This window comes from Lissotriton vulgaris, chromosome 11, assembly GCF_964263255.1.
Source record: "Lissotriton vulgaris chromosome 11, aLisVul1.2, whole genome shotgun sequence".
NCBI lineage: Eukaryota > Metazoa > Chordata > Amphibia > Caudata > Salamandridae > Lissotriton > Lissotriton vulgaris.
The window spans coordinates 996345930-996371060 of NC_141699.1; the positions used below are offsets into that span (position 1 = coordinate 996345930).

The window sequence follows — 25131 nt, forward strand, 5'->3', positions numbered from 1 at the left end:
CGTACCCTCATCAGAAGATGGGGCAAATTCTTCCCCATCCCCTCCACAGTAATTTGCATATGGTAGGCTTTGGTCAGAGTACAAGCCTAAAAGTTATGCGTGGCAGCGGACAGTGTTCGAGTCTGATAGGTTGAGTATTGGTTGTGGTCAGGGTTGAGATGAAGCAGGCTCTGAGTCAGATACCACAGTGGGATGTCACTCCTCCCTTGATGCCATTGGTATAGACGTTCCTGCGAGTGAGAAATATTTTGGCACCGACTGAACCATCCTAAGTTAGGTTCAAGGGGCGCTGATGGCTCAGAGGTGGGATTTGTCGCCAGTAACTCGACTGGAGGCCTCTTGCTGATCCTTGGGGCAAAATATTATTTCAGTGGGAGCCATAGGCATGCAAAAAAGGGACATGCCATCTTGAAAGACTTTGAGCAGTGGTGGTGCTGGTGACTATGGCAACTATGCCGACGGCTGTTCAGATAGCGGTGGATTGGATACGGGCGGCACAGCACCAGTTCAGATCCAGACGGCAAGGATGAAGGATCAATAGGAGTCAAAGACTCATTCTCTTTCACTTGCAACAGCATCAGCTAGCTCGACACTGGTAGAGGCCTTGGCACTAGAGCCACCAGCATGAAAGGCATAAAAGGAGCCAGTTGGAAATGTGCCAGAAAGTCTCCAGGGGAATAAGAATGCAGATCCATGGGGCCAGCCAGCGCACCAGATGGCGTTGCAGCCCTCGCAAAAATGCTAAATATAGCATTTAATAAAAAGGTGGAAGGGTCAGACCCAGGTATCAGCAACGCCAGAAACTCCTGCTACTGGATGGGCGCCACTGGCACCGGCTGCAGTAGAGGGACCACTGGATGTAAATCTGGCATCAGCAGAGGCGGTTTAGTCTGAGTCGCCTACTTCAGAGCTGGAGACGACACCAGAGGCACCACTGGAGTTGGAGTCAGAGACGTTTTGCCTCTTCTTGCCCAAGTCTTCGGATCAGGGGACACCGACCTAGATGAACCACGAGGTCTTCTTATGGCATCGATGATGTCATGCGGAGTCACGTGCAAAGGAGTGGTATTAGGACGTCCTCGTTGTCGTGGGAGAGCTATGGAGAAAAGTTTCCATGGAATGCTGCACATGGGTGATGTTCAAAAGGCGAGTAATCCACAGATAGATGTCATCAGAAAGAAAATTAGTTTTAAGGCTTTTTTGGAGTTTAAGCTTAAGTGAAATTAAAAGTTAGCCGTATCATTTTAGTCTTCAGGATTTGCTTGGTGCTGGAATAGCTGTGCACTCTGTGGACTCGGTCGGGCTTGCTTGCAGTACAGCTAAAACGAGGCGGAAGTGGAGGTGGATGCACTAAATTCTATGTCAGGACCGGAGGCTTCAGATTCTGCTATATCTTCCTTCGCTTTATTAACATAAAGAAACCACAGCAGCTTAGGAAAAGATATAATAAGAACAAAAAATGCTTTAAACAAAGCATTGACGTAATGTTCAACAAAAAATCAACAACAACTCCCAAGAGTCTCTTTGTTATAATCATAGTCCACAGTCCTTTGTCACTGTTCATCATCCCTATATAACCGGACTTCCCATCATCTTCCTCCTCTTTCTTCGCTGCTCCCGCAGCCAGATAAGTGCTTTTCTATTTGTCTTCTTGTATTGTACTTGTGTCTTGCGGTCTTTGGGGACTCCTTGCATGGTTTATTTCCTTTCAGAGTCCCCTAGTTGCGGGAACGTTCTGCCGTTCCTACGCGACTTTTTTCCCACTTGTGTGCGGTGTGTACATAGACCGCAAGGAGGCGGCCTGTCGCCTCGCCGACCCTCCGGCGCGCCTCCGCGGTGCGAGGAGCCGCGCCGTGGGGTCTGCTTGCGCAGGGGCCGACCCTCGCGTACCCCTCTGACACCTGGTGCTCCGGGTCTGTACTTCACAAATTGACGCCCTTTGGGGTCTGTATGGCGGTTTGACCGCGTGAATCGCCTTCGGGCGAGATCTGTGCACCTCTTTATTCGTGTGTGGCCTAGCGCGCTTGAGGGGTACGTAGACCCGGTCCCGGCGAGGAGGGTCTGCGCGCTTGGGGGTTGGTGCAGCCCACCTGCCACGTCAGCTGGCCCAAAACGTGATCGCAGCCGCTGGGCCTGCCCACATTCGAGAACTTTCTCGGTTGCCGCCCTCTTGGGTGCCCCGCATTTGCCCTTGGTTCCGACATGGAAGGGGAGTATGATGAGGAGGCCTGCCCCTATCTGCAGGATGATGAGTTTTATCAGGCGGTGGACAGCTCCATCTATCGTTGTGTGACGGAGGTGGTGGGGCCCATGGAGGACCGCCTTTCGGCCCGCATCGTAGAGGAGTGTGCCAAGCTGGCAGCGGCGCAGGTGCCGCCGCCCCCCGAGCTCCCGGGGACGTCCGGCGGGTTGCCGCCCGCTCCGAAGAGACCCCGGGGTGAGGGGCCTTCATCGGAGGCCCAAGGCGTGGATAAGGACGCCTTCGAGCGTCTTCGTGACGCCTTCCTGGCCAAGGCGACGGCGGTGCCTCCGACGCCCTTGGTGGACCCTGGCACTTCGGGCGGTCTGTCAACGGCGCCCGCTTCCCCGATCTACGACTCTCCGGACACGGATGACGACAGGGAGTCGACCCGGTCTTGGCTCCCGGCGCCTTCGGGAAAGGAGATGCCCCGAGATGAGTCGGGCATGCTGGACCCGGACGAGATCGTCCACCCCCGATCCGCGGCCTGGGCCCCGGGGGAGACGGTGGCGAAGTTTGTCGCGGGCCGGCTGCGCAAGCCCCTGGAGAAGGAGGCGAGGGGTTGCCTGCGCGGGGAATGCCCTCGGCCTACTTTGGAGGGGAAGGTGGCTATGACCCCAGAATTGGACCCCAAGATGGCCACCTTCCTGGCGAAATTCATGAAGGACCCCAGGAAGGGGATCGATCGGTCCTGGCGGGCCTGCCAGGACAAGCTGTTGGATGCGGTCGGGCCCGCCACGAAGATCCTCGATATGGCGGAGGAGGCTCGAGCGAATGGCACCGCCATTTCACCGGAGGTGCTCTCCAACTGGGCCCAGAGGGTGATCGTCTTCTTGGGCAACGCCAACTGTGCCCTGTCCACGGAGCGGCGGCGGTCGCTCCTTATTAAACTGGACCCGAAGCTGGGGGACCTGGCCTCGTCGGAGGCAGGTGCAGTGGCCCAGGGTGGCCTCTTCGGTGAACCTTTCATCCGCGAGCTTGGAAAGTTCGTGAACACGTTCACGTCGCTGGACAAGGCCCAGTCCAGCATCAAGAGGGTGTTTCACCAGCGTTTTTCTGGAGGGGCCGGTCGCGGCAGGGGCCGCGCGATCGGCCGTGGTCAGCAGACCAACAACCGTGGACAAGGCTCCGGAAGAGGTCAGTACCAGACCTCGGCCAACTACACCAATTTCTACCCCACGAGGGGACAACGCTATGGTGGAAGAGGATTCCAAAAGAAGTCCGGACAAGGAAATGCCCCCGGTAAGTGTACTTTGCTTGGATCAAGTTCCGATTGGGGGGCGGCTGGCAAGCTTTTACGGGGAGTGGGAGTTGCTCACTGCCGATGCTTGGGTTTTGCAAACTGTGAGAGGTTTCCATATAGAGTTTCACGACCAGCCAACTCAGGTGAGGCCCCCGCGCCCAATGGTTTTCTCAGATTCTGACGCGCGATTGATAGACGGGGAGGTCTCGGACTTGCTGCGCAAGGGAGCCATCCGCCTATCAACGCGCCACCCGCATGGGTTCCTCAGCAACGTCTTCTTGGTAGACAAGACGGATGGGGGCAAGAGGCCTGTGATCAACCTCAAGGAATTCAATGGGTGGTTGGTCTACCGTCACTTCAAGATGGAGGGGATCCACCTCCTTCGGGACGTGCTCCTCCCTCGGGATTGGATGGTGCGACTGGATCTCAAGGATGCCTACTTGGTCGTTCCCATCCACCCCCCTCATCGTCGTTTCCTACAATTCCTGTGGGACGGCCAGGTGTTCGAATTCACCGCCCTGCCGTTCGGCCTTTCTTCGGCCCCGTGGTGCTTCACGAAGGTCCTTCACCCGGTAGTGGAGTTTCTCAGAAGCCAGGGGGTCCGTATGATAGTTTACTTAGACGACATCCTCCTCATGGGGCAGTGCCCGGAGGTGCTGGCAGGACAACTGCGCCAAGCGGTCGGCCTGCTTCAGAGACTGGGGTTCGTCGTCAACGGCTCCAAGTCGGTCTTGGTCCCCACTCAGCGGATCACCTTTTTAGGTTTCGTGGTGGACTCGGTGCAGGCGGTCTTGAGCCTACCGAGCCGGAAGGTCGCAAAGATACGGCACCTGCTTCGGCAGACGATCGCGAGGGATCGGACGTCACTGCGCCATGTCGCCAAGGTGGTGGGTCTTCTGTCGTCCTCCATCCAGGCGATTTTCCCGGGCCCGCTGCACTACAGGGCTCTCCAGCGCCTGAAAGCGCAGCATTTGCGCCGTGGGATGTGTTACGATCAGTGGGTTCCCCTCACGGACGAAGTGAAGGAGGAGATGTCATGGTGGCTGTCTCACATGGAGGCATGGAATGGGCGAGCGTTCTTCGGGTCGGCTCCGGACTTAATTATAGAGTCCGACGCCAGCAGGTCGGGCTGGGGCGCCCGGTGCGGGGATTTTTCCACCGGCGGCGCCCGGTCGTCAGAAGAACAACAATTGCATATCAATTGTTTGGAGCTCCTTGCGGGCTCCTTCGCGGTTCGCTGTTGGACCAAGGATTCGGTCAAGGCTTGTGTCCTGCTCCGGATGGACAATGTTTTGGCGGTCCGATATGTGAACCACCTGGGAGGTCCTCGGTCCCGCGCCTTGGCGGATTTAGCGAAGGACTTCTGGGATTATTGCCTGTCTCGTCACATTGCGGTGACGGCGGAGTATCTGCCAGGCCAGTCCAATCAGGTAGCGGATTGGCACTCTCGACATCTCAGGGATGCCAGCCAGTGGAAACTGGATCCGGGAGTCTTCCGGTGGCTACACTCCCTTTGGGGCCCCTTCTCGGTGGACCTCTTTGCGTCCCGTCTCGACCACCAGCTGCCGCGGTTTTACAGCTGGAGGCCGGACCCTCTGGCGGAGGCCACGGACGCGTTCTTGCAGGATTGGAGTCGGGAACAGCCGTTTGCGTTTCCCCCGTTCTCCATGATCATGCGAACGGCGGCTCAAATACGCCGCCAGGGTGCCGACCTGGTGTTGGTTACACCGCTGTGGAGGTCTCAAGTGTGGTTTCCGGTTCTTCTGGAACTTTCCTGGGATTTTCCAATCCTACTCCCCCTGTTTCCTCTGCTCCTGACGAGCCCGGATCGGGAACCTCACCCTCTCGTCATGCAGAACACTCTCCGCCTCGTGGCGTGGAGGCTCTCAGGAGACGCTGGACGCTCCCGGGCCTTTCGGGGTCGGCTGAGCACTTGCTCTCCAAAGCATGGGCCGATAGTACGGCGAAGCGTTACAGATCCGCTTGGCTTAAGTGGATGCGTTGGTGTTTACGAAGGGATTTGGATCCCATGGTCGCCGGCCTTGTTCCCGTGCTGAATTTCCTGGCTCATTTGGCCGACAAGGGTTTGGCGTATAGATCGATCAATGCTATCCGGTCGGCGATTTCTGCGGGCCATGATAACATCGATGGCCATCCGGTAGGGGAACACCCTTTTGTGTGCTGGCTTCTGCGTGCGGTTCGCCTCGCGCTGCCGCCAGAGCCCAGGTACTCCGTCCTTTGGGACGTCAATTTGGTCCTGAACCTGTTCCTATCGTGGCCAGCGAATTCTTATCTGTCTCTGAAGGAGCTTTCGGCGAAATTAGCCATGTTGTTATGTCTGGTCTCTTGTAGGCGCGTCTCGGACGTGCGCGCGCTGGATGTTTCTGCACGCATTTTTTCCCCGGAGGGGGTTACTTTTACGGTGGGTCGACGCACTAAGACGTCGTCGCGTTCCATTTCTTATCCAGCCTTTACTGACACTCCTAAGTTGTGTGTTGTGCAATGCCTCAAAGCATATGAGGACCTGACATTGGATCTTCGCCCTCCGGGCGAGCGTCAGTTGTTGATTGCCCTGCGGAAGCCACACAAAGCTGTCTCCTCCCCCACTATCGCTAGGTGGGTGCGTTGGGTCATGCAAGAAGCGGGCATCAATACTTCTCTCTTTGGAGCGCACTCCGCCAGGGGGGCCATGGCCTCTAAGGCATTCTCGGTGGGTGCTCGTCTGGAGGACCTTATGCGAGCGGCGGACTGGTCCTCGGATTCCACCTTCAAGAGGTTTTATTTTAAGCCAGTGGTGGATTTAGCTCAGTTGGTGGTAAGTAAGCTTTAAACTAGCATAATCTGAAGCCTCCGGTCCTGACATAGAATCGAAATTTGCCTAGCTTACGTAACGGTAAGTTTCAATTCTATTAAGGACACGGAGGCGAGGATTATCCCACCCGGACTACGGTGGTGTCTCTACCCACCCGTATGGCAGTAAGTAAAGCGTTTTCCTTTACGTTGTCTGTACTGTGTTGTTCACTGAATGCTCCTCGCCTTGTTGTAACCTTTTCCTGGGCCACCTCGCTGATGCTGTTCCTTTTTTGGCAGGCAACGATGGTGCTAAACAGGACCAATGAGGCTTAGCGTGATCTGCGCGAAGAAAGAGGAGGAAGATGATGGGAAGTCCGGTTATATAGGGATGATGAACAGTGACAAAGGACTGTGGACTATGATTATAACAAAGAGACTCTTGGGAGTTGTTGTTGATTTTTTGTTGAACATTACGTCAATGCTTTATGTTTAAAGCATTTTTTGTTCTTATTATATCTTTTCCTAAGCTGCTGTGGTTTCTTTATGTTAATAAAGCGAAGGAAGATATAGCATAATCCTCGCCTCCGTGTCCTTAATAGAATTGAAACTTACCGTTACGTAAGCTAGGCAAATTTCGATTCGGTATTTTAAGTGCAAGAAGCCGGTCTGCGTGGGAGGAAACGGAGAGAGAACATGTAAATGGGGGGTGGGGGGGGGGGGGGTGTTGAAGAGGACAGTGGGAGGACAGGGACTGTGCAACACAGATTTGGGGGAGGGGAGTGTTTAAAGATCTAGGCGGGGAGTAATCAGTTCAGCTTGGTAATCGAGACTAAGAGGTGACAGCTCACTCTTCCCTCCTATTCCCCTCGGGATCCAAGAGCACTAGCTCCCTGATGTGATAATTTAGGTTGTGAAGGGGATTTCCCAGGGAGCCACTCCTTGGGGGATGGTGGAAAATAACAATGTGATGCGCTTCTTTGCTACTAAGAAAAGGAGGTGTGGTGTTTAGAGGACACCGTACTCGGAGATACCCTGAAACGTAAATGAACACGATTAGGAGGAGCGCACTTCAGAACCTCACATAAGATGAGCTTTTATAAGAGGCCCCTATGCGTGAGCACATGATATCTATTTATCTCTCTCTCTCATCTGAGCGAGGAAGCCCATATTACATCCTTTCAAACACGCGAGCCTGCTCTGGACTGCAAAAAAAGGGCAAGATGAAGGTCTAGGAGGTAAGGCAAAGGGCAGTAGTGCTTTATATATATGGCAAACACCAATGCAATGTCGAATTCAAAAGCCAGATAGCAGCAAATAGTGGACTACAAGAACAACTTTCAATTCGACACCTCGTACAGACATCAATGTGCTTATGCCCTCGTTAGCAGCGCTGGCACCAATGTCGCACCCCTATGCCACAGCCAGCAAGGTCTGAACCGACCTTAGCAGAGTTTTAGATTAAGCACAAGAGCTTTTCATCACCACACAGTCCGCTCCATACCTCTATGCTGGGGCTGAGGTTATTTGGCAGGGTTTCCGAAGTAACGGTTGTGCTGGGAAGGCTGGAAAAATCCCATGTGTTCACCGGCAGGGCTGGTTCAGGAGGCTTGGAGTTGTCGATACATTTTGGATTGTCCAGTAAGGTCACTTCATAAAATTCTTGAATATCTGACAAAGTAAAGATCACTGCAATTAGTTTTCATACGAATGCAGATGAAACAAAGCACTAATAAAACAGTAAAAACAAATCAACTGAATTATAGAAACTTAAAATGTGTTATAGACGTGTAAAATAAGAGGTCGTTGATTCAAAAATATATAATTGTGTTGAAAGGACAGAACTTTTTCAGTTTATTTAATTAAAGGATGTTAATATGTAGCTCAATCATGTAATTTCACTCGGCGAAACTCACAGCTGTCGAGTTTGCATCATAAATTCTGGTACCGAGAAAGTATTCTGCTTGGATATTGAAAGTTCTTTATAATTTAATGTAGTAAGGTAAAAGTAGCATATATTCATGCACCATAACAAAAAAATCGGTGCAACAGATTAGGGACGTTTGGATCAATGTGCCAGACAGGTAAATAAATGTGTGAGCAAATACAATCTGATTGCAGTATTGCAGCTGCTGCAAGACACCAGGTGCTCCCTGCGTCCTAGGGAAGGCGCTGCCTGGGTGTCAAGCCTTCTCAATGCAGTCAACGCGGGTCTCCGCTGGCTTCCTTCCAGCGAGGAGAAAAGTGGGCACAATGAAATACAAGAACAAGGCATACACGTAACACCGCACCGCAGGTACTAACTACAATAGCCCTTCCAGCCCCTCTGCAACAGAAACATTAGCTAGGTCACTTGTTTTGGGATTTGTATAATTAAAAGGTTTCCTCAAGTTTCAGAACACAAATTGAATGGGCTTCCCTGGCACATAGAATGTGACTCATGGCCAAGAGCTGTGCAAGCTTTTCTTGCCTACACAACAGGTACAGAGCAAGTTTCCCTCATCAAGCAGGAAACAGTAGCATGAGCGTCTCTGACAATTGGTATACAGTATGTGGAGCAAGGATCCCTTACAAACACTACAGTTTTACAAATCTAGCAGGAGGGCGGGCTGCAATGGAAGCCACCACCCATCAACAGGACCTGGGTGGATATGCGTCCCCAAGGTGGAGCTTGCAGAATAGGCGCACCTAGGTAGGAGCTAGGGTGACCAACTGGCATTGGTGCAAATTCAGGACGGTGAGTGTAAAAATTCAGGACAAAGGGTCAAAATTCAGGACACAAGTTCAGGACAGGAGGTCAAAATTCAGGACAAAACTTCAGGACAATTGGATAAGTTTTACAGACACATCAGAGGTCGCACAATGGTATATAAGTAAGCCCAGCCATATCCAAACATATTCAACCATTTGCAAACCTATCCATCATGTATCCTTCCATCTATCCTTTCACTCATCCATCCCTTCTTTCATCCTTTATCCATCCATCCACCCTTTCACCCTAGCCATCTGTACACTCATCCATCCAGCCATTTACCCTTTCACCCATCCAGCCATCCTTTTTCTTACGCATCCATCCACCCAGTCACTCATCCTTCCACCCATCCACCCTTTCAGTCATCCACCATCCTCCCTTCCTCTCTCCATCGTCCCTTTCACGTATCAATCCTTCCTTCCATCCATCCACCCACCCACCCATCCATCTACTCATCCACTCATGAATCCATCCGTTGACCCTTCACTCATCCATCCTTTCTCTCATCCATTTATCCTTTTACTCCTTCACTCATCTATTCATCCTTTAGTCCATCGACCCTCCTTTTCACTCACCCATCCTTACATCCACCCTTTCACTCAGCTGTCCATCCATTCACCCTTGCACTTATCAATTCATCAATCCATCCATCCATCATTTCACTCATCCATCCTTTCACTCATCCATCCACCCTTTTACCATCCAGCTACCCTTCCACCCCTTTCATCCAGCTATTTACCTTTTCTCCCTTCCATCCTTCCACCACTCACTCATCAATCCATCCATCCATCCTCTTTTATTATCCATCTATTCAATCTTTCATTCATCCATGCACCCTTTCACGAATTCATCCAGCCATCCACCCATCCCTTCACTTACTCACTCGCCCACCTTTTCATATTAATTTTGAGCTGAGGCTTTTTGAGCTGCAGACGCCATTCCTGGACTGGGACAGAAGCCACCACAGGTGGGGGGCAGGGGGAGGGACAGGAGCCATCACTGGGGGGAGGGGGTGGGAAGGAGGGGGACCAGGATCACCAGGGTGGGCACAGGGGTGGGCATGCAGTATCCTAGTATCATCTTGGTCTCTTCCAGGGTGGGATAGGGCTCCTCACCCCCCCCTGGACAAGACAATGACTCTTTCCAAAATGTTACTTTTACCAGCCCCCACTGTGAAGTACAGTACTTAACGGAGATACTCCAAGAGAACTGATTTAACTGATTGTCCTCCTTACTTTGTTAATCAGTGTGGGTGCGATTGATTGTGCCATTTCTTTATTTTATTACATTAAAGACTGCATGTTTGGAGAATCGAGGTTTGTTTACAATTTAGTGACCGTTATTAAGCTCTGTGCTGTGATGAGAACCACGTGCTGCCTCGGTGTAATCCAGACCGGTTGTAGGATGTTTGGGGCCCTGGGTAGAAAGGGAATGTCTCACACACACGTCCACGGCACTCTCTCCTCAGGCTCTGAGAGACTTACAGTGGTGGCAGCAGGACTTCCTGCACCCTTCAGAAGGAGATGCTATTGGCTATGTAAAACGTCCGCCCAGTCTCCCTTAACCGGGGTCATCTTCTAAGAGCCAGGTTTGGAGAGTGCTCCTACAACTGTGAATGAATGGGAGGACTTTGAATTTAACTGCCTTTGTACAAGGTGGCATCTACTGGGCTCCGCCTGGTTGTAGTTTGCTTTCAAATTGGCGGATGACCTCCAACAGCGACAACACAGTTCCAAAAGGGACCTGGGAGTCTGCACATTGACATTTTATTTCCTACTGCCACTAGTACAGATGTCCCTGTGAATGTGCTGGGTGAGGGGAGAGTCGAGGGGCTGACCATTACCCCTTGAAGTGTCTACTCTGCAGGTGACATAGAGCTGCTTGCTCCGCACCCTCTTCATCCCTGTTACTACCGATCTCAGCCTCATGAACCAGCTGAAACCCGTCCCATGGAAGCTACAGTTGTTCATAACTCCTGAACATCCAGATTATGCAGCCAACTAGTGTGCGCACACCGTTAGATTGGAAGAACCCATACTTTCCCCCAGGGGCTCGGCACAAACAGGGCAAGGAAATCTTCTCCCCTGCACAGTACATCGTCCACTGACCCAGAACATATGCAGCACGGATAGCAGAAATACAAACTTCCTCAGAACAAGCGCATGAAAAGCAACAGGAGGAACAACTTTGCTCACACACAGAACACACCCAGTATATAAATCCACAATGCAATCTTCTTTCATTCTCAAAAATGTCTTGTTTAGAAAAAAAGTGTAAATGCATTTTTGCCAAGCAATTTTTGTGTGAATAAATGTGCACTATCCACACCTGAATTATGAAAGGACATTTGCAATACAAATACAAATTGCAGATACAAGACGCATTCAGGGCTGTTTGCATCTCAATAGATGCCCCTGCTCCTGAAGCTGCCGCCCCTCCCTCTCAGCCACCTTAAAGCACCTCTTAACAGCTCATCAGGGGCTGGAGGTGTGAGGGGTGGGGGCTGCAGCTTCAAGAGCAGGGGCATCTATTCAGATGCAAACAGCCCTGAATGCGTCATGTCAAGTCAAGAAGGGAGGCGAGTGGAAGCTGTGCCGGCTTTAGGGATGTGCGACGGTGCCCGGTTAAAATTACGGACAAATGACGTCCGTTAAAGAATCCTTCACGGACAACGGACAGACGGCCGAAATTACGGACTGTCCGTGAAATTTACGGACGGTTGGTCACCCTAGTAGGAGCAGGTGGAGATTGGCCAAATGTCCGCAGAAGCAGCGGCCCCACTTAAAAACGGTGGCCAGCAGGCTGCTGCGATGTGAAGTGAAGAAGGGATGCAGGAAATTGAGCTTCTGACTGCTATGTTACAGGAATCCGCCAAACTCTGCTCCTGTGAGGAGCCAGAACTCTGGCAGCAGGGAGAGTCTAAGGCGGTGCCTACTACATAGGGGTGTCAAGTCGGGGTTTGCAGTGACTGGCTGGTCTCTACGCACAAAGGCGCACTCTGCAGTGGCCAGTGAAAGAAGCTCAGGCACCTAAGGTTTCCGCAAGCCACCACTGGCACCACCACTGCTGATATTAAAGCCCAGGGTGCACCCTGCAGTGGGTCACAATAAGGGGCTGCTGTGAGGTGGATGCCAGCCATTTCCGATTCCACTTTTGGAAACAGTAAAAGCAACAGTGCAACAAGTCACAATTACTGGGACCTTTCTCCTCTCTGAGAAGGTGGCCGGTTAAAAGTCATGACTGGTTCAATGTAATATCCAGGACGGGAGGGACGTCACCGAACACAGAGAGACTGCACCTTCAGTAGGGCAGCCGATTCACCTCCCCCACAACCTGTGGGGCCCAAGTAATCAAAGACCTAAAGGAACATTGTTTTCTCCCATACTTACAAATAGTGAACAATCATGACAGAACTCTAGCCAGGGGAAAGTGTCCAATCTGCCTCAGAAAAGGGATCCATCCAGCCAAATGGTCCTGACCAAAGCCACAAACCAACTAGGGCAAAAGTATGGCTGAAACATGTAGGCCTGTATTACATGTGTGATGTCATATCCCTTGACACATCATTTCTTTGTTTTTAATCTTACCACATCCCATGCATGTTTTATTAAATCAGAGTTTTTTGGTTAGGAGGTAATTTTAGATCACATTGTGTTGACACAGTCTTTCCAATCAGGGAGACTTCCTCCTGGTGAAGGAAAAAGACCAGATAACCGTATCAGATATTAGTACGTCAATGGCAATCAAAAACATACCCGGGTGAGGGCCCCAAATAATTTTTAATGAGATCGTCTTATGAATTCTGGTCGCACTCTTTTTGATACTTTTGGTTCAACGTATCACAGAACACTGGGCAACAAGACAGCAATGTTAAAAGTAAAGGAGGTCTATGTTTCAATAAACTATTAACAAGGCACCTGGACACTGAACAGGTAGTTCATAAACACAAATAATCAAAACAAACAGCTCATTCAGAGGTAAGCAAAGTCTAAGATCCAATGGACACTATATTGAAAAATAACTTGTCCAGCCGGACAGAGGTCCAATTTTTACTATAAACAATGCATATTCTGAAGGAATACCTTCAACATTTCAGAGAGGGGCACAAGCCTGCACCCAAACATGTAAGATTTGACATAAAAAGGAAGATAGTCAGAGAGTAGAACAGAACTCTTAGGCAAAAGCTGTTATTTTCTGTAAGTATCTCAATGACGGAAAGTCCATTAAACACCATTCATTGCCAGACATGGCATTCCATACATTTTTACAGTATATGGTGTTTTTAAAGTCGACGGCGTTTCGATCTCATTTACTAAATCACAGAGATCATCATCAGGACAAGATATTGCCTAATATTTACAAGCCATGATAGCCGGTGGGTGGCCACAAAGGATGTGGGCCAAGTACGTGTGGACGCCGATAAGGGTCCTATGGAGTACAGATTTAGGTCCGTTAGATAATGTGACTGTCGTACGATAAAAAAGTGACAGTGGGCTGGGGGGAAGGTTTCCCTACCAAAGCTGGAACTGAATAGGAGTGGAGTTCTGATAGTTGAATTGTGCGGGGAAATGTCTCCCGTGGGGCGGCCGGTAATGATTTAAGCAGCGCGCCAGCTGGATACTCGGTCGCGTAGGGGAAGGGAGCCTTCTCAAATCGACTCGAATTACTTCCCGGGCCGTCCCGCGTGAGACATTTCCCGCGAAATTCAACTATCGGAACTCCACTCCTATTCAGTTCCAGCTTTGGTAGGGAAACCTTCCCCCCAGCCCACTGTCACTATTTTATCGTACGAAAGTCACATTAATGGACCTAAATCTGTACTCCATAGGACCCTTATCGGCGTCCACACGTACTTGGCCCACATCCTTTGTGGCCACCCACCGGCTATCATGGCTTGTAAATATTAGGCAATATCTTGTCCTGATGATGATCTCTGTGATTTAGTAAATGAGATCGAAACGCTGTCGACTTTAAAAACACCATATACTGTAAAAATTTATGGAATGCCATGTCTGGCAAGAAATGGTGTTTAATGGAATTTCTGTCATTGAGATACTTACAGAAAATAACAGCTTTTGCCTAAGAATTCTGTTCTACTCTCTGACTATCTTCCTTTTTATGTCAAATTGTACATGTTTGGGTACAGGCTTGTGCCCCTCTCTATGAAATGTTGAAGGTATTCCTTCAGAATATTCATTGTTTATAGTAAAAATTGGACCTCTATCCGGCTGGACAAGTCATTTTTCAATATAGTGTCCATTGTGTCTATATTCATTGCATGTTACTATCCTTCTTGTGCTTGGGACCATTGTGGTTTGTTTAAATATGTTCCCCGAGGTTCCGTACTGACTCGAATGGGTGCCCTTGTTGTTATATATAAAAAGCAAAGTCGAAGAAGCATTCCCAACTACAAGGCATGAGCGCGTCAAGGAGGGTCGAAAGTGGAACTGCTACTTAAGTGTGGCTCAGACGTTACAGCACAGGGCAGGAAACCACTGCTAGATAAGCCCTAATTGAAGATTCCAACCGATCTATACAGAGGCTTTCTAGTGTGAAGCTCAGACCAAGAAGGCATAAGCTCAGGCCAATTAGGTATGTGCAGCAGCAGCTGGCTGCGTATGTACTACTGCAGCAGCAGCAGGAATCTCATGCATTTCTGTCTTCTTTCTGAACTATGTCCTTTTTAGGCCTCTGCTACAAAGCGTTAGCTGCTGAAAGCAAGACCTATTGTTTCCAATATACTCAAAACACTTAAATGTACGTTGGGTCAGCACCATGCTTATGACTGGATGCGTTTGTTATCCATCCCAAATCCTTGATCCTGATTTGATGGTTTTCGGTCCTAACATTCTGTTTGTCCTGCACAAAAGCATTTTGGTCTCAGTGTTCTGACTGGAGGATGTATTCTTCCACTACTAATGACCTTGCTTTGCAGTGCCCACATGGAACTTCTCTTTCTTTCTCTCCCTGTTACATTGCAACTCAAGTTCGAACGTGAGAACATTGGGACGTCACATATAACATGTCAGCATTCAGCTCCACAAAGCAAATAGTTTAGTCACAACAGTCCTCAAAAAATATATATATTCGTCTCTTAGCACACTCCACTTTGAGATTAAATAAAGAAATAATGTAATGAAGCATCATCTGGAGTAACGTACCTCCTTATGTGCCATTTTCCTAACAATGCCTGTGGAATAGTGGACTGCGATGTGGTCATTTGGTTGGGCAGAGATTTGGGATATAAATAGATAGGTATATATATGCATGGCAGAATTTTACAGCACCTCCGAGCTATCGTAAACTATGATAGCGCCTATCCTGTCGCGAGGCACTTTAAGATGGTCCACAATAACAATCTCGACTGTCTTACTTACTTTGTATTAGCTGCTGTCCCAAAGCCACGTAGGGGAGGCGACAGAGACAAAATGCTCAGGCAATTGGAATCTAAGATGATCCTTGAATTAGACAGTAAGGTCCCAAATGGCCTTAATACAACGGAAGACCTTTATCATTTTTTATAAAATGTGCAACTGTCTCCACACTCTAACTGTACCAGATCCTGATCCTAGTTTGTGTCCTATAAATATCAGTTCAAATATTACCACCTTCCATACTCTTAAAACACAACACTGTTTCCTAGCCATTCTTTTTTAACTGTATATATTTTCCATTTAGGTGCAGAAACTGTTTTATAGTTTTTTTGCACCATGAAAATGCACCTGGGGTTTTTCTTTTTGGTATAAATTACACATAATTGTTCGCATACTCCTCTATACAGTCGTTTACCATATCAAGAAGGGTTGCCATCATCATAGATGTCCCAATTATCTTCATTTATTTATACCATTTCAGACAAGTACATATATTGTTATAGTCTATTGCGCGTATTTATATTATCTCTTGCGTATTTTGCACAATTCTGATGTTTACAAAAAAATAAAATTCTATATTTTTATGAACTGTTCAAATTTTAATATGCATGTTATTTAATTTTGATAAATTTTAACTAATATTTATTGCTTTTTTATCAAATCGATAATTATTATCAAAACTGCATATATTTGTACAGTCAGTATGTTTACATCTGTTGAAATATAATATTTACTTAGTATATGTTTACATTTGCAATTTTGCACTAATATCCATTAGACTATCATAACGTTTATCTTGCATTTAGGCAGATATAATTATTTCAACATGTCTCAAATGGAAAAATTATCACTCACGTTTACACTGACTACACTTTTTCATTTCCTCACGCACACCCACCATCGGCAAGGAACTAAAGAACCCCGCTAAAAGAGTACCGTTTGGTACTCCGGCAGACATTGCAGCGCCGGTCTGTCGAGGGGCAGTGAGTCGATGATGACACTGGATACCCTCCGGTAAAGGTGTGTTTCACACCTAATACTCTGGGTGTATGAGGCTCTCATAGTTCCGACTAGGGAACCCTTCTAGTCACAGTATTGACCACTCCATTCCTTATCACCACACATTCACACCTTCTCCGGGGAACTTTGTACTCTGCTGCTAGCTCAAATGGAAAAATGACATATAACAACAATTCTGAATTTATTCAGTTTAAGAATCTACATGTCTTTTACCCTTCTGTTCGGAATTTAACAATTCTAGACATTGTGAGTAGTATGTTTTCTATATCCATTATCACATGGTGTTCACTATTGCATTTAAAAATAATGGCACACCAGCTAAAACTATCTGTGAGCAAGGGCATCCGCCCGAAACCTGTCAGACCGCTGTGCTGTAACTAACGAAATAAACATCTTGCCTGAATGTGGGACTCGCCGTGGTTTTTCTGTTCGCCAGTGTTGGAGGTGCAGAGCCGGTATTTTTGGATATAGATATATATACAGAGCTGTTTACACTGGAAACTATGTTAGGCTAACAATGCTCATCACAAATATTAATCCTCAACAGACCTGAGCAAAAACCAACCCAGTTTTGCTCATTAGACCTCAGTGAAAGAACGTTCCTTCCCCATCAGCCACTCTAAGGAGAAAAGGCATTGCCATGGCCATTGAGTTTCACTGCTAATACCAGCTTTGCAAATGATGGTCTGTTATTTTTAGATTAACTGGTAGCATTTTAACAAAATCGCATCTAAATGTAGAGAATTAGTCTAACAGTATAAGAGCGTACTTCCGTTTGAAAACCAAATCTACGAAGACCAGATGAGGCATTCTGGATAAAAATAATGTTAGGTCTCCAATGCTCAGGTTACACCAAAGGTGGCAGAAAAACTGAGCAAGCAGATATTTCTGCTTAGGTTAGAGCAAGTGCTCTTCGTGAGACTTCAGGATCTGGCCCATCCCGGAAAAGCCAGGTATATCCTGCTCTCTGGCGTAAATTAATTAATTAGGCTTAATGATATGGCCTTTATGCAGCGTTTTCTATTAGTATAGGGTCGGATACATAAACAATTCTTTAGTAATGGCTCTATACGAGTATTGGTGGCAAGAAATTCCCCTGGTTTTTAATATATAAAAATCATTTGTTTTGAAGGTGTCTTTCGTTTTATGAGTCGCAGCCATTAATAAGTATTTAGGTGTATTATAAATATATCATGAGGCATGCTTGAAGTCCTTTTTTCGTGTCTGATCTCCGACATATCGTACCAGCTGGTATGCCGCGGATTGAATATGGGCAGGGACTCTGACACACACACACTCTGGACTTGGGCATGCCCGCATTAATATGAATTAGGTTTAATAACAGAGGCGGTTTTTATTTTAGTCACCAACTGTATTAGGGTTGGTTCAATTACTGTATCAACTCTGTGTGATGTAGGTCAGAGGATAGAGGCATTATATAGCTATCCCGTCAAAGGATTACAGGACCATTGGCGTGGTGTCAAAGTATCTTAATTAAAAAAAAAATTATTTGGTGTTTGGCAACACTTTGGTTTTGCCAAAGGCTTCAACATTATGAGCAACAGCCTTACTACGCAGAGTGCCAGACACAGTATTTCCTTCAGTTTCATTTTTTCGAGTGAGACGTAATTTCCCTATTTACACTTTGTTTATGCGCGATGGGCGCATAGTGAGTACGTAATCAGGTTACGGACGTTTCCCGGGTATCTTCCAGGTGCAGCCAGTGAACCCAATTACCTATGGTATTTATAGGGCTCTACGCAGGCTTTTATATATTTCCCGATTGCGGAGCAGCGTCGGAGCCATGAGGACATACAGAGGTAAGGTAGGGCACTATAGGCTCGCTGTTCGGAGGGAACATACGGTTATTTTTATGGGGCTGGACTTTCTCTAATCAGGGCTGGCTTTGGAACTAGTTACAGGCGCTTTAATAGCTAAAAGTCTGGGTTGGGGCAGAGTAGTACTTTTGTACCTCATGAGAAAGCATAAAACCAATATAGAAGTTAATCATCACGACTGTTCTTTTTGAGAAAGATTTGTTTTGATGATATAAACTAACAAGCATTTACAATGCAATGGTTTCGCCTTTGGAAAAGTTTGAGCTATTGGCATTGTAAATGGCAAAATTTGTATTTATGTGTTGGTTTTGAAAACAGATAAATAAATGGTATTGTCATTTACATTTCCATTAGCTTAATCTCTCCTTACAAGATGTATGTGCACTGTGGGGTTTCCAGGGCTGAGGCCTGCGAGCCCAGACACTCATTAAAACCCACAAGGCGTTTTCATGCAAATCAGGAGGCCTCGACCACAGAACAGAGCTATCATTTCAGGGCCCGTTTTTAGGAGGCCGGCGTCACCCCACCCCGCTGACTATCTTAAGCGTGCAAAAAATAAAAGCGAAATCATAGATTTGAGACCCCCCTTCTGCTTCAGGAACAAAACCTTAGTCTTTTCCACTGAAAGGGGGAGGTTTTGTGTGTTGCAACCATCAGAGCCGTGTGTCAAGTAGGGCCCTTCAAGGAGGCACAGGCCCGTGTGGCAGTGAGAGGGAGAAAGAGAGCAATAAAGTAGGAGGCAAAGAAAAGCACGAGAGGGGAGGCAGGAGAGGGAAGAGAACAGAATGACTGCAGGCAAACAAAGAGGGAAAAGAAGGAGTGGGAGAGAAAAAGGCAATAAAGAGAAGGCAAGGACGAAGTAAAATAACCAAAGAGGGTGAGAGAGGAAAAGCGGGCAGATTGCGATTGTAGAGACAGAGGGCAGAGAAGTGCGAGTCTCTATATTGCTGTCTGCTCTATCCATCTACATATAATTGGTAATATTAGTCATACGTCCCAATAATCTCCCCAATATAAGGTAAGTTAAGGCAGCGTAATACGCGGTTACCGTGATTCTATGTAGTAGCGTCCTGAAAACACACCACCTCTGGTCCGCGCAAGATCACCTCTGGATCTGTACCACTGCCAATGGGAAAGGATTCACCAAACGGGAGACAGCTCCGGTCCGTGAATCAAGGAGGTAAATACACCAGGCTGTGTCCAGCCGGACGACGGAGCAAAGCCCGGCCGCCGGGCGGAGCATAAGGGCAGGGGAAGAGTGGCTGGCTGTGCCCGGCCGGACGGCGGAGCAAAACCCGGGCGGCGGAGCAAAACCCGGCTGCCAGGCGGAGCACAAGGGCGGGGGAAGAGTACAGGAAAGGCTAATAACCTCGGAAACACAGATTCCGAAAAAAGAACGTAAATAAACGAACATAGACCTATGTTATCCCTGAGATTCGTAAATTTTATTTCTATACAGAGACTGCTGAAGTGATTATTTTTGTACTTTCGTAAAGAAGGAACAACTGCTTCTACTAGTTGTTTTAAGGGAAGAGACTTTCTACCCAACAAGTGAAGCCATGCTGGAATTTGTTGGCAGCTTCCCGTTTGATGAAATTGATATCCGTTTTTAAATACCTGTTAATTTCTTTGTTGTCCATTATTGCTTGGGGTAAGGTCATTGTATTGGGACTATCTAAAATATTCTACATGGAGAGCTGCACCAGCATAAGGTATTAACTAAACAAATATAAAATGCATGTATTTGGGACGTGGGGCCTCCAGTAAATGACCATTTGTCTAAAATTAGGGTTCAACTATACCACTCGCAGTGTAAAGCGCAGCAGGGGTTTGGTTCATCAGCACACGGGCTGCCCATGCTGCACGGGTTCTTGTCATGGACTGAGACCCCCAGAGTGGCCACGACTCCCAGTATGGAGACCACTACAGCAGAGACTCACAGGGATCTCTCAGGGTGCGCACAGAGAGCAATCTAACGACGAGGACCCACGACTTTTAGTATGGGTGAAAACAGTAAGTGGGCAATTCACCTTTTCATAAAATATTAGGCACCGACAAGGACTGAAGAACACTCGAGTGACTCTCCTGTATGCGATGGTCAAGGGGTGGTGGTCTGGATTTGACTGTCCTCATACTCTAGACCTTTGTGCTTCAAGCTGTACTCGAATGAACTGAATTACACGTTTGCCAGGCCAGTAATGTCGATGTTAATCTGCTAACTTCACAAAGCATTGCAGTTGTTCGCGTGGTAACTTCAAATATCTCTCCCAATATACGGAGCTTATCAGAGTGTTAGTGTGTTATCCGAATACTTCAGTACCTGTGCTGCGAGGTGCTGTCTTCCCCTGCAGGCTACCCGAAGCAGAGACTGCAATCCGTGTGTGTGGTGACTGCACTTCAGAAAATAAGGTGGCCTTCTGTGCTGCACCAGGTAGCGGGCATCAGGGGAGCATGGGAACAGTAGCAGAGCCCCGCAGCCGTCCTCTCTGCCAGACCCCGATGCCAGGCCCTGTAATCAGATTGTGGTAAGCGCCAGTCGTCAGTTCAGCTAAAACGAAAAACAAAACGAGTACTTAAAGGGAAACGTGTGGGAAGGGCAGGGCCGGGCTTCAGCGTGGGCAGCTCTGGAAACAAGCATTGGCGGTGGCGAAATGAAATAAAAACAAGCACCTACGGGCACACGGACAGCGGGAGGGGGGACGGACAGCGGGGGGGGGGGCGGACACGGACAGCGGGGGGGGGCGGACAAGGACAGGGGGGGCGGGAACAGCGAGTACTTAAAGGGAAAAGTGTGGGAAGGGCAGGGCCGGACTTCAGCGTGGGCAGCTCTGGAAACAAGCATTGGCGGTGGCGAAATGAAATGAAAACAAGCACGTACGGGCACGCGGACAGCGGGAGGGGGGACGGAGAGCGGGAGGGGGGGCGGACACGGACAGCGGGAGGGGGGCGGACACGGACAGCGGGAGGGGGGAAACAGCGAGTACTTAAAGGGAAACGTGTGGGAAGGGCAGGGCCGGGCTTCAGCGTGGGCAGCTCTGGAAACAAGCATTGGCGGTGGCGAAATGAAATAAAAACAAGCCCCTGCGGGCACACGGACAGCGGGAGGGGGGACGGACAGCGGGAGGGGGGGCGGACACAGACCCGGGGGGGGGGCGGGAACAGCACACGGTCAGCGGGAGGGGGGGCGGGAATGGGCACTCACCTGGACTTCTTCCGGCGGCCGAGGTCAGCATGGAATGACGAAAACAAACACCTAAAAAAAAAAAAAAAACGAAACTCCACCCACCGCCCGATGACTATGCAAAAAGGGTGGAGAGGGGAAAAATCGCGGGAACGCCCCCGAATCTGGTCCGGCCTTGACGGACAGATCCGGCTTCCAATGGCTAGCCTCCATTTATGGAGCTAGCCAATGGAAGCAGAGGCGAGACTAAGCCACACACTGTAGGAACATAAGATTTCTCCTGGGCGGAGCTAGTGCTCCGGCCCAGGCGAAACCTAAAAAGGAATATATAAAAAAGGAATATATATTTTTTAGACACCTTTTTAAATAAGTATCGCACAGAGGGGGTGACGGACGCCTTATTGTTCCGGAAATAGAGGGCATTCCTCTACTCCTGTATAAATATCACAAAAGGGTATGTTGACCTATCTATAGGATAGTTATATAAGAATATGCCGTAGGTCCACACGGTTGTTCCTATATATTGGACAACATTGTGACTATATTCTCTATATATTCTCTTTCTCTTTAAGATTTTAATAAAGAATTAGAAAATATACACTGAACTTACAGCAATTGAAGGAAACTTATGATTGAATCTAATATATTTGCCTAAGGAGAACCATGACAAGGTAGGCCTTTATTAACATAATAGAGTGTTGGTCCAAACTTGATGTTCAATCATCACCTAAATGAGGCGAATTATTAGAGTGGACTTAGAGGCCCCTAGCTCTTCTTGTTGCAATAGGTCCTTAGTATTACATGGGCCCTCGCATGGTCCAGGTTGGCTGATTCCCGTACACGCGTCATTGTGACGGTGATGACCATTTATTTCAGGTGGGGTAATTTCCCTTATAATAGGATGTTATTTCTAACTGCCCATACTATGGAAAATTATGTTGATTGTGCTTAAAATACATTTTATTTTAGATAATTCAAGGTCCACTATAGGAGCTACCAATAATAAACAAACAAACTAAGCTCGGGCCTAAATCTTAAGGTACGTGTCCTTTAGATGCACTTGAGAAAATCCTTTAGACATAAGGGTCTTTAAAATGATGGTCTGTTGATATAATTGAATGAAAGGCATTCAGACCAACTATAAGAATAGCAGTAAATATAGATATAGATAAGATGTCAGGTTATCTAAGCCACATCTTCTTAGAATGCAGTGTGTTTGATTATGAGTGACGGCTGAGTGATGGGATATATTCTGTGACATCGAGAACCCTACTGTAATTATAAATGAAATAGGTATCTGCAACTTGATGTATAGTTGTATGCAATGCTTAAGAAATGATGTTTTTTTAACTGTTTTTACTGTTTCAACAAATGCATTAAAAATTGTTTAGGTGAATATATTGTGGCCATACAATTTTTGATAGTAGTGTTTTATTCGTTTTTAATACAGGCAAATATGTTCTCTGTGCTACTTCCTACAAAGAGACTATCATTATAAAGTCCTGATGAAGGTGGTGCTACAGCTGTTTGCACCCCGAAAAGGGTCGACGCTTCTGGAATGTTAAATTCAAGGAACAATTGTGTCTAAAGTGATAAGACTGCAATATTGATTTTATCGAATTAACAAGATTTCTGTAGATTTTTAATATGTCACTTGTTACTGTCTGTGTTTTAATGAATTTATGATGTGAAATGTTTTTACGAATTGCGAATAGTGTCTTCTCGTCTTTTAATATAATTCCCGATTCATTGCCCGACATTTATGTACACTGAATAAAAAATGGTGTTATCTTTTTAATAATGTGTGTATTTTTATAATTATATGTTGGGTTATCGACAGTACATCATTTGGAGATACAGTATGTATGATACATGGCTGAATGCTGAGCAGAGTTGGTGAATTAATCCAAGGGTAAAAAACTCTTTTTACTGTCTCTCAAAGTTTAACCATCCATTGGATAAGCGCTGATCTCTTATGTTCTGCATACCTTGTTCATCAACTGGAAGTTTCTCCTCTCTTGAAGGATCTAATGCAGATATATTATCTGAACATATAGTGATCAACCTTGCAGTAGAACTGCTGCTTTACAGAACGGCCATCTGCTTATCACTTTCAGTTTATGGGTTACTTTAGCTCGACAATGCCTATAAATAACACAATGTTCTGGAGTGGCACATGTAGTAATGCCTCCAGGATAATGTGTAAAAAGCAGTTCGTGTACAATAAACATTTGACCTAGGACCACAGGCCACCACTTAAAACTAAAGAGGTGAAATACACTGCAAAATTAAATCGATAACAAGTCCACATTAAGTGGCAAGGACAGGGACTAGAGCCCACATCGCTGAGGAACTTTTAGGGCCACCTGCTTCTCGCAGAGGAATCGTATTTACCAAAGGTATTTCACTACTTGAACCCATGAAGTCACGAGGCAGAATATGCCTTTCCATGTGTGCTATGCATGTAACGGTATTTACAAAGCAAGAACCTTGCTAGAAAGCAAAGGAGTGCTGAACAGGGTGGGCCTGAAATACGAATAAAGGCTCATTTACAAAGAGACAGGGTGTTGGGTGATAACCATTATCTTAAGGCAGCGAGGTACTGTACTCTAATGAGGTGCCTTCAGCTTCTTTCTGGCCTAAAGGAGGAATCGAGCAGTTCAGACGTTGACAAGTATGTTGTGCCAGATCCTTAGGAGTATAGGTGCAAAAGGCCAGTTTTCTGTTTTTCTCTTTTTAGTAGCTTTTTTGTTTTAAGTCTAACTAAGTCTTGGTGTGGTTCTGTTTTTCACAGTCAAGAACACAAGAACACAGTCAAGAACACAAGAACACAGTCAAGAACACAAGGGTGCACTTGTAACTGTAGTGCTTAATTTATGGGGGGGGAAGTGCCAGGGTTCTCTCCAGGAGGCCACTGCAGCTTGCCCCACTCATTGCCCCTGCCAGCGTTGCCAATCGCAGTACCAACACAACTACTAACCCTCACACAAATCTTACAAGAGTGACAATTCAGACTATTCCATGCCCCCAACGCTATAAGAATGACTTGGGTGGTAGGTATTATTAGTCTTTCTTAACGTATATTGAATTAATAAACAACTGTTTTCGTCATCTCTAAATTAGACAGAGAGCTCCGCCATGTGGCAGACTGTCATAAGTGCTGGTGCCGAGCACCGGAAACCACCACTCAAAATTAAGCAATGTTCAAAGTCATATAGCTTCTTGTCAAGGTGAGGACTTGGAAAGGCAGACGGTGCAGATATTAAGCTTACTCAGGCCTTTCATAAAGCATGCTGCAGGTTTCATTTTCATCAGGAACAGAAGCTGGTGCTATGCTTGGATTTCTTGACAATGTGTTGTTCTTCAAAAGAGAGTTGAGGGTCAAGAATCTCGATTCTACCTCGGCCCTTCTACTGTAATCTAACCAACAGAGCAAGGAAGGCAGCAAATAATAATACATTTGAGGTTCGAATAAAGGGACACTCCGGCAGCCATACCAGATATGGCAGAACTAGTCGGAACAAGTAGCAGCAGAGGCAAGTGTCTGACACCAGATAACAACACCTCATCATGAGACTAAACTTAGTACTGAAATGCAATACATTTGTGGACAACTCTTTGGGCAACTGTGAATTATTATTACACATGTTGTGTCTCAACAAGTCCTTTGACCACACGGCACCATGACCTACAA

General features: G+C 47.3%; 1 protein-coding gene across 14 annotated transcripts in view; it reads right to left on the reverse strand.

Annotated features, from left to right (window-relative positions):
• Positions 1-25131, reverse strand: part of DLG1 (discs large MAGUK scaffold protein 1) — a 1304904-nt gene that overhangs the window by 1150283 nt on the left and 129490 nt on the right. For all 14 annotated transcript variants that reach the window (XM_086944257.1, XM_086944255.1, XM_086944253.1 and 11 more), the window contains exon 3: positions 7777-7943. In XM_086944257.1, the coding sequence (XP_086800383.1) occupies positions 7777-7943 (167 nt within the window). The remainder of the gene's footprint in view (positions 1-7776; positions 7944-25131) is intronic.